Raw genomic sequence first — 10,158 nt, forward strand, 5'->3', positions numbered from 1 at the left:
GCTTCCCACCTTCACCTGGAGCCCTGGTTCCTCCCTATCTGTCAGGAACCTGGACTTCCTTTTCTGTCCCCCACAGAGGTGGAAACGTCCTTTTTTTTTTTTTTTTTTTTTTTTTTTGAGATAGAATTTTGCTCTTGCTCAGGCTGGAGCACAATGGGATGATCTTGGTTCACTGCAACCGCCGCCTCCCAGTTTCAAGCGATTCTCCTGCCTCAGCCTCCCAAGTGGCTGGGATTACAGGTACCCGCCACTATGCCCAGCTGATTTTTGTAGTTTTAGTAGAGACTGGGTTTCATCATGTTGGTCAGGCTGATCTTGAATTCCTGACCATGTGATCTGCCCGCCTTGGCCTCCCAAAGTGGTAGGATTACAGGTGTGAGCCACCGTGCCTGGCCAAAAACATCCTTCTTAATGATCCCCTTGTGAATCCCCATTTCTGTCTGAAATACCTGCAGAGAGCCTGGTGCTCACCCTCAGAACAAGCCCTGAGAAATGAGAGCCAAGCTCCTGGGGAGGGGCAGTTCCTCTTTCTGTGGGGCTGCCGATGGGACGACCTCGTGATGGGGAGGACCCGGACTCCGAGTGCCCCACACCATGTGTCTGTCTGTCCTGTGGGCACCACGGTCACATCCACCTGCACAGCCGGGGCCAGGAGGAGGAGATGCCATGACTCCCATCCTCACAACCCTGCTCTGCTTTGGTGAGATTTTAAGAGCGGGAGGAGAGACCCTAGTCTAGGAGAGACCCCAATCCATAGCCAGACCCTGGTCAATTAGGATACCCCAGGGGCTCAAGGAAAGAAGAAGATTTGCTCCGGCTTTGGGGACAAATCTCTCACCGGGAACTCTCTTTCAGGGCTGAGTTTGGGCCCCAGGACCCAGGTGCAGGCAGGTCAGTCTGTCGCCAGCTGTCCCAGGTCCCTCCTCCTACCTGGGGACAAGGGGCCACCCCTGGGCAGCTGGGGATGGAGAAAAGTTGACTGATGAGGATGTCTGCAGGGGTCTGGGGCTGAGAGCTAAGATCTGAGGGGTGGGGACATCTTGGGGCCTAACCTGTGATTTCCTCCCAGAGAACCTACTCCAACCCATCTTGTGGGCCCAGCCAGGTCCCGTGATCACCTAGACCCTAGTCTAGGGGAGACCCCAATCCACAGCCAGACCCTGGTCAATTAGGACACCCCAGGGGCTCTAGGAAAGAAGGCTTCAGGGGCAAATCTCTCACAGGGAACTCTCTTCCAGGGCTGAGTCTGGACCCCAGGACCCAGGTGCAGGCAGGTGAGTCTGTCCCCAGCTGTCCCAGGTCCCTCCTCCTCACTGGGGACAAGGGGTCACTTGTAGGCAGCTGGGGATGGAGAAGAGCAGCTCAGGGCTGACTGCTGGGGATGTCTGGAGGGTCCTGGGGCTGAAAGCTGGGATCTGAGGGGTGGGGACATCTTGGGGCCTAACCTGTGATTTCCTCCCAGAAAACCTACTCCAACCCATCTTGTGGGCTGAGCCAGGTCCCGTGAGCACCTGGAATAAGCCCGTGACCCTCTGGTGTCAGGGCACCCAGGAGGCCCAGAAGTACCGTCTGGATAAAGATGGAAGTTCAATGTCAAGGATAATATCAAAAACACTGGATTCTGAAAACAAGGTCAAATTCTCCATCCCAGCCATGCAGTGGGAACATGCAGGGCGATACCACTGTTACTATCAGAGCCCTGCAGGCTGGTCAAAGCCCAGCGACCCCCTGGAGCTGGTGGTGACAGGTGAGAGAACACTCGGGGGTCCCAGCCTCAGACTCTGCCCTCGGGAAAGGGGTCATCTCCCTCTCACAGCCCAGCCCTGAGGGAGAGGGTGGGAGATGTGAGCCCCATTTAACAAGGCTCCTGTTTTTTTCTCCTAAAGGCTACAGCCGACCCACCCTTTCAGCCCTGCCGAGCCCCGTGGTGACCTCAGGAGTGAACGTGACCCTCCGATGTGCCTCTCGGCTGGGACTGGACAGGTTCACTCTGATTGAGGAAGGAACCCACAGGCTCTCCTGGACCCTAGACTCACACCAACACAACCATGGAAAGTTCCAGGCCCTGTTCCCCATGGGCCCCCTGATCTTCAGCCACAGGGGTACATTCAGATGCTACGGCTATCAAAACAATACCCCCTACGTGTGGTCGGAACCCAGTGACCCCCTGCAGCTCCTGGTGTCAGGTGAGCACACCACGGCCTTTCCTTATACAACGTCAGGGCACCGGGGGAGCTGTTGGCAGCCTTGCCCTCAGGCTAGTCCCACTCGAGAAGAAAAGAGAAGGGAAAGACGGGCCCCTGGGGACACAGATACAGAGTGAGGAAAACCGAGGACACTGGAAACCCTAGTGAGGAAGACTACGGAAGGAAGGGGTGTGGGAGGAACCAGCCCTCTGAGTCCTGGCTCCTCTTTCCCTCCAGGCGTGTCTAGGAAGCCCTCCCTCCTGACCTTGCAGAGCCCTGTCGTGGCCCCTGGAGAGAACCTGACCCTCCAGTGTGGCTCTGACGTTGGGTACGTCAGATATGCTCTGTACAAGGTGGAGGGCGATGGCCTCCTCCAGCGCCCTGGAGAGCAGTCCCAGGCTGGGCTCTCCCAGGCCAACTTCACCCTGAGCCCTGTGAGGGTCTCCCACGGGGGCCAGTACAGATGCTACGGTGCACACAACGTCTCCTCCGAGTGGTCGGCCCCCAGTGACCCCCTGGACATCCTGATCACAGGTGAGGAGCCCAGCAGGTTCCGTCAGGGACCCAGGCTCCGTACAGGCCCTGCCGGGGAACCCAGGTGGTGATGGCCAGGATGAGGAGTGGGGGTCCCAAGGGAGGGAGAGACAGACAGAGACAGGGGATGGGTGGGGAGGGGGAGACTCAGAGAAAACAGAGACTGAGGGTCCCAGAGAGAGACCTGGAGAGGTCTCAGCTCAGAACAAGGCGGGGCAGCCACTCACCCATCCTCTTCTCTCCAGGACAGATCCCTGACAGACCCTCCCTCTCAGTGCAGCTGGACCCCACGGTGGCCTCAGGAGAGAATGTGACCCTGCTGTGTCAGTCACGGAGCCCAATGTTCAGTTTCCTTCTGACCAAGGAGGGGACAGCCTATCCCCTGCTGCGTCTAAGATTCACTTACAGAGCTCAACAGTACCTGGCTGAATTCCCCATTCCTGTGACCTCAGCCCACACAGGGACCTACAGGTGCTATGGCTCACACAGCTCCAACTCCTACCTGTTGTCTCACCCCAGTGACCCTGTGGAGCTCGTGGTCTCAGGTGAGGGCCCTGACCCTGTCCTCTCTGAGCTCAAAGGCTCAGCTCAGCCCCTGCCCCCAGGAGAGCTCAGGACACTAAGGAGTGAGGGGAGTGAAGGGGGAGGGTCCGCAGGGGAGGGTCCAGCCCATGAGAGTGGAAATAGATGGGGACCTTCCACCCCTGGCTCCCACCCCTGAAATCTCAGTAGGGTAAAGAGCAGGGAGGGCTGGGAGAAGATGGGGCGAACCTCAGAGGAAATGAGATTAGACTGAGGGTGTAGGACGGAAGCCCCACGCACTCCCCTCCTGATGTCTCCACCTCAGATTTAATGTCTGGGTGTCCCAGCCCCTCACACCAGGTCCTGACCCCATGGGAGATGAAAACACAGTTACTCTGACCCAGTGTAATATTCTACACTTGTCTCAATCTTATCTCCAATATTCGGGAAAGGGGTCTGTTCCCCAGAGGAGCAGAGGGGAGGGTGGACAGTAAGGGTGTGGTCCACATGGCTCCCTGAGGCTCCAAGGATGGGGCAGGTGTTCCCTCCATGGTGGTCAGAGGGGAGGGAGGTTTCCTGGGACCAGGCAGGAAGGAGGGAGCACTGATGATGGATGGAGAAGCTAGGTCCTCCCCTACCTGAGCAGGATTTGGGGTCCGGGCCCGACTTGGATAAGGGGAAGATGCTGGGGCTGATAGAGAAAGAAGAGAGGTGGGCAAGTTGGACAGAGGACAGATGGACGCTCCCTTGGAAGCTCTCATTTTCATTTCCAAGAGCCCCTGGGGATGGAGCCCCTCACCCACACTTGTGGGGTTCCTAGGCCCTCTCAGGACAGGAGGGGAGGCTGCTCAGGCCTCAGTCGGATCTCACTGTGGTGAGGGTGGAGTCCACCCCAGATGTACTCCTTTAGAGAGAAGCACCCCAGCTCTGGGTACTGCTTGGGCCCCTGATGGCCTCTAGACTCAGGGCACCCCTGAGACTAAAGAGGGGCTGTGCACCTGCTCCCTGGATAAGTTAGGAAATTATTCACAGCAGGTCTTGTGTGTCATTCATTTCTATTCTGTGTTTTCTGCGCACATTTGTCTATTGCTATTCTTTTCATGAAACTTTAAAAGCCATACTTATGTGTATCAATTTAATTTAAGATATATGGATATATGATTTTAAAATAAGTAATTCTCTAATTTTTATTGAGATACATTAAATGTTAGTTTAATAAACTAAGTAAAAAAAAAGAGATACATTAAATGTATACATTCATTTAAATAGAAAGTCACTTCTTGTTAACATTAAATCCTTTAGCGCTTCTATTTTTATTTTTATTTCTAATTTAACTTTTTTATTTTATTTTTAGAGATGGGGATCTCACTCTGTTGCCCAGGCTGAACCACAGTAGCAGGATCATAGCTCACTGCAACCTAAAACTCCTGGGCTCAAGCAATCCTCCTGCCCCAGTTTCCCTAGTAGCTGGAATTGCAGGTGTGCACCACCAGGTCTGGCCAATTTTAAAAAATATATTTTTTTGAGCTGGGCGTGGTGGCTCACACCTGTAATCCAAGCACTTTGGAGGCCAAGGCAGGCGGATCACCTGAGGTCAGGAGTTCAAGACCAGCCTGACCAACATGGTGAAACCCCATCTTTTAAAATATATGTATATATTTTAAAAAAATTTTTGGAGACAAGGTCTCTCTATATTGCTTTTTAAGATGTTTTAAATTGAGGTTATTAGTGAATTTTGGAAATGTTTTGAAGTTTTATTTAGACTAATTGTGTACATTCATAATTACATTTGAGAATTGCTCAACCACTTTATTGGTTACAATATTTATTGGTAACAATAATACAATACTTTATTGGTAACAATATTTAAGTAGAGTTTTTTTTTTTTTTTTTTTTTTTGAGATGGAGTTTCACTCTTGTTACCCAGGCTGGAGTGCAATGGCACGATCTCGGCTCACTGCAACCTCCGCCTCCTGGGTTCAGGAAATTCTCCTGCCTCAGCCTCCTGAGTAGCTGGGATTACAGGCACGTGCCACCATGCCCAGCTAATTTTTTGTATTTTTAGTAGAGACGGGGTTCCACCATGTTGACCAGGATGGTCTCGATCTCTTGACCTCGTGATCCACCCGCCTCGGCCTCCCAAAGTGCTGGGATTACAGGCGTGAGCCACCACGCCCGGCCAAGTACAGTTTTTTATTTCTTTGTATTTTATATGAAAAAGAGTTAAGAATCCATCACAAAGCTATTTCTTTGTATGTATTAATTTATTTCACATGAACTTACTACAGATTCTGTCCCTTTTAGTTGCTTGTCAATTTATCTCTTCTGATTTACTGATGAAGTTTGTATCAGCCATAAAAAATTAGAAATTTCACTTTTATATTTCCAAATTGTAAGCCCGTCTTTCTCATCTCAAATATGAATATATATGTAGTTAAATATATATTTTTAAAACAAATCTCTAATGCCATATATCCATATGCATATATAATCATTGTATTAGTCTTTTCTCACACTGATAGAAAGAACTACCAGAGACTGGGTAATTTATAAAGCAATGAGGATTCACTGACTCACGATTCTGCAGGCCGTACAGGAAGGATGGCTGGGGAGGCCTCGGGAAGCTTTCCATCATGACAGAAGGCGGAGGGGAAGCAGATACATCTTCTATGGCTGGAATAGGAGGAAGAGAGAGATGGGGGAGGTGCTACCCACTTTAAATAACAAGATCTCGTGACGGATCACTATCACAAGAGCAGCAAGGGGGAAGTCCGCTCCCACGATCCAGTCACCTCCCATTGGGCCCCTCCTGTGGGGATTACAAGTCAACATGAGATTTGGGAGGGACACAAATGCAAACCATGTCAATCACATATATTTTATATGAATATATGTGTTATATATTCAGACACACACCTATACAGACACACACATATAGGTATTAAGCATAGGACTGCTTAATATTTCATTCATTCCTATACTTAATATTTTTTCATTGGGTATTTTTTTTGATATTTACTTGTTTTTATTTTAAGTTTGGGTATGGTTTTTTGTTTTTTGTTTTTTTGATGGAGTTTTACTCTTGGTGCCCAGGCTGGAGTGCAATGGTATGATCTTGGCTCACCGCAACCTCCACCTACCAGATTCAAGTGATTCTGCTGACTCAGCCTCCCAAGTAGTTGGGATTACAGGCATGTGCCATCATCCCGGCTAATTTTATATTTTTAGTAGAGATGGGGTTTCTCCATATGGTAAGGCTGGTCTCGAGCTCCTGACCTCAGGTAATTTGCCTGCCTCAGCTTCCCAAAGTACTAGGATTACAGGCGTGAGTCACCACACCCAGCCACGGGTATGTTTTTAAATATTTGCTTTTCACCTTCCAATCTAGGTTCATACTTCAAAAAAGCAGAAATGATGTTTTTCTATCCCACTCATTATCATTTAGAAAAAAAAATGCATTTTTGTATTTAAGTATATCACATTGTAAGTGTTCTTAACTATATGAAGAATTCGTTAACAAGACATTAAATGGATGAGGAAACTGCAGGGGAGCTGGTTGAGGCAGCACGAAGCAGGGGCAGTTGCAGCCCTTAGCCCTCATGCTTCTGCCTTTCAAGAGCGGCTGAGGACCAGCTCTTCATCCACGGAGACTGGGTCCTCATCCACTGAAAAATGGAAATTTCTATCTCTGGGGGAATTTGCTGTGTTCTTGTTGCACAAGATTGCACATCTAAGACGGCACTTGAGAGCTCAATTCTTTCTAGTTGGAAGATCATTCTTCTCACTAATCTTGAGCTCTTGGGCTCAAGTAAACTTTGTTCTAAAGTGACTCAGAAGATCTGAATTCCCAGAGCACAGAGAGGCTGAAGAACCCAATGAGGTACCAGGGAAGGCCTGCTAGAGCAGAGATTGTGTTCACTAAGGATCCACATAAAGTCACAACACAAGAGAGGAATGTAAGAATGCAGAACCCAGGGGAGAGGCTCTTCAGCTTCTCACCAGCATCCTTGTTCTTCGATTCTTAGGAGCAGCTGAGACCCTCAACCGACCACAAGAAAAGTCAGATTCCAAGACTGGTGAGTGAGGAGATGCTTTCAGTTATGGTGCTGGGCACAGAGGGTCAGGTCCTGTCAAGGGGAGGTGGGTGCCCTGGGTGGACATCCAGGGGTCCTAGGTAATTGTGATCTGCCCTGACCTCTGTGGCCTCTTTGTCTACCATCCCCAGCCTCACACCTCCAGGATTACACAGTAGAGAATCTCATCCGCATGGGTGTGGCTGGCTTCATCCTGGTGGTCCTCGGGATTCTGCTATTTGAGGCTCAGCACAGGCAGAAAAGCCCCCAAGATGCAGCCAGGAGGTGAACAGCAGAGACAGTACACCCTTCAGAGTGGTAGAGCTTCAGGAACAGATCTGATGATCCCAGGAGGTTCTGGAAGTCTGGGGCAGCAGTTGGGGATGTGTCTGCTGAGAATGTCAAGGGGAAGAAGCATGTGTCAGGTGCAGGACGATGTCTGGGTGTCTGTAGAAGATGCTTCCTCCACTAAATTGTGGTGTTGTGGTGTTTTTCTCCTCATTGTCAACTCTCCTTGACTTCCCCTCCCTTCCTTTTTCTTCCCTATGATGTGAGGCTTCACCCATATGGTGGGTTTGGATCTACTCCACTTTCAGGTAATACATCTTTCATTATTTCTAACTACTGCATTTTCTGATGTGTATTACTGGGACTGTCTTTTCAGCTCATAACATGACATTTGCTTTTTGATAATTAAATGCATGGGCAAAAATCAGATTCATGTTTGGAAAATTTAAGTCCAAATGATGCCCTACCACTTGTCACTTTTCTTCTGTAGTTTCTCCAGACATATGGTCACTAGGAATGAAAACAGAGGTGTTTAATGGAAAAGCCTGCAGTTGTGCCCTAAACTGGCTTCCTGAACAACAACAAAAAGGTTTTCTAAAAAGCATTTATGGTTGGGCACAGTGGCTTATGCCTGTAATCAAAGCACTTTGGGAAGCTGAGACAGGTGGATCATGAGGTCAAGAGATCGAGGCCATCCTGGCCAACATGGTGAAACCCTGTCTCTACTAAAAATACAAAAATTAGCCAGGCCTGCTGGCGGGTGCCTGTAATCGTAGCTATTCAGGAGGCTGAGGCAGGAGAATCACTTGAATCTGGGAGGCTGAGGTTGCAGTGATCCAAGATAGTGCCACTGCACTCCATTCAGCCTGGAATCCAGATTGGTGCTAGGTGGTAAGTCTTGGAAAGGCTGCCAGGTAGATGGAGGGGAGAGCTTTAAGTAGAGGTGGGGACTCCAGGATAGTTCCAGTTCCTCACTGCCTTTCTGTGCTAATTCCCAGGACCCCTGGGGGTCCCAGTCCCCCACCCACCAGTCCCACCCCCACACCTGGTGAGTCACTGAGGCCTCTAGGCTCAGACAGATGGATCCCACGTGTGTCTCATGACTCTCAGGTATGAATCCTGTGAACACACTGACCTCTGCCTTCTATGTGACTGACCAGCACTATGAAATTGGCATAAATATGAAAAGAAAATATACTGTCCCCACATTCCCTAGAATAAAACTGGGCCCTCATCCTTGGGCTTTTGCTGGATTATACTAATAAAAGGCATATCTTACAGCATATTCCATAGACTCACATCTCAGAGAAGATTCCTCCCACAGTCTCAGGGCCCTTAACACATTGCTCAACTCTTGGGGCTTGGTGACACTCTGCACTTGGGTCTTCACCCCACCTGGGTGCCCTAATTCCTTCTTTCTCCGTGTTTCATACAATGGGTTTTCCTAGTACTGCTGTCTACTTTCCTCTGCAAGAAATTCCTTGCTGGTTCCACTGCAATCTCCTCAGGGCTTCTATTTCATAAAATAGAAACGGAATTCTTCATATACCTTGAAAAGCAGAAGAATTATTCAAACACTATAAAATACAAATATCCATCTAGCAAAATATTTCTTAGTACATCATAAATTCAAATATATATAATACACACTGAGGATTTTATATATTTTGAGCGATGTTGAAGTTTTTTCATCGCATCTTTTTATAATTCACTGCAAACTAAGTTATTATGTTGTCTGGGAATATAATGTATAAGATAGCCATTTAGAAAGACTTAAGAGTTTTTTTCTTTTTTGTCCACTAAATACTTAACATTTTATGTGCAATGCCTGCCTTAAATATGGGCATTCCCTCCTTTGAGATATGTGTTCATAAATGTACTCACACATACATGTATTTACTGTACAGTAGCGTCTACAAATACTGTGTATACACACATAGTGTGCTTGTATGTAATATGTAAATAATACATAACACCTAGAGTAAGTGTGTGTATCCTATGTATCAGAATATATGCAGGTTCTTTTCTCTATACAAACTCTATACTATTCCTTTATACATCTACATGCATATATAACGTGTGTATAGTGTTTATGTATATATGTAAATATATACATATTAACATATGTATACACACATATCAGAATTTTTCTATACAAATCCCATAATGTATATAACTAGAACATTTTACCATATATATGTACTTTGGATTGAAAATTAACTTGTATACTTTACTCATTAATTTTTTCTCTTAACCTATCAGATCTTCATAAATATTTGTTTCAATCATAAATATAACTTCATGGTTTTTTTTTTTTTTTTTTTTTTTGAGACGGAGTTTCAGTTTCACTCATGTTACCCAGGCTGGAGTGCAATGGCACGATCTTGGCTCACCGCAACCTCCGCCTCCTGGGTTCAGGCAATTCTCCTGCCTCAGCCTCCTGAGTAGCTGGGATTACAGGCATGCACCACCATGCCCAGCTAATGTTTTGTATTTTTAGTAGAGACAGGGTTTCACCATGTTGACCAGGATGGTCTCGATCTCTTGACCTCGTG

General features: G+C 47.9%; 1 protein-coding gene across 5 annotated transcripts; it reads left to right on the forward strand.

Moving 5' to 3' along the window:
- Positions 1-389: 389 nt before the first annotated feature.
- On the forward strand, positions 390-8,030 carry LOC116544602 (leukocyte immunoglobulin-like receptor subfamily A member 4). 5 transcript variants are annotated; one of them, XM_032271098.1, is made up of 9 exons: positions 508-700; positions 856-891; positions 1,239-1,274; positions 1,543-1,747; positions 1,887-2,186; positions 2,424-2,720; positions 2,966-3,265; positions 7,268-7,318; positions 7,468-8,030. In XM_032271098.1, the coding sequence occupies exons 4-9, from the start codon at positions 1,591-1,593 to the stop codon at positions 7,602-7,604; spliced, it is 1,242 nt and encodes a 413-aa protein (XP_032126989.1). In that variant the 5' UTR covers positions 508-700; positions 856-891; positions 1,239-1,274; positions 1,543-1,590; the 3' UTR covers positions 7,605-8,030. The 5 variants fall into 5 exon arrangements, with proteins under 5 accessions (XP_032126985.1, XP_032126987.1, XP_032126986.1 ...); XM_032271096.1 differs by lacking the exon at positions 2,966-3,265 and having other exon boundaries at positions 394-700; positions 1,463-1,747; XM_032271095.1 differs by lacking the exon at positions 1,239-1,274 and having other exon boundaries at positions 400-700; positions 1,463-1,747.
- Positions 8,031-10,158: the final 2,128 nt, after the last annotated feature.

The sequence above is a fragment of the Sapajus apella genome, unplaced genomic scaffold, assembly GCF_009761245.1.
Source record: "Sapajus apella isolate SASKATOON/1434 unplaced genomic scaffold, GSC_monkey_1.0 scaffold224, whole genome shotgun sequence".
Lineage (NCBI taxonomy): Eukaryota > Metazoa > Chordata > Mammalia > Primates > Cebidae > Sapajus > Sapajus apella.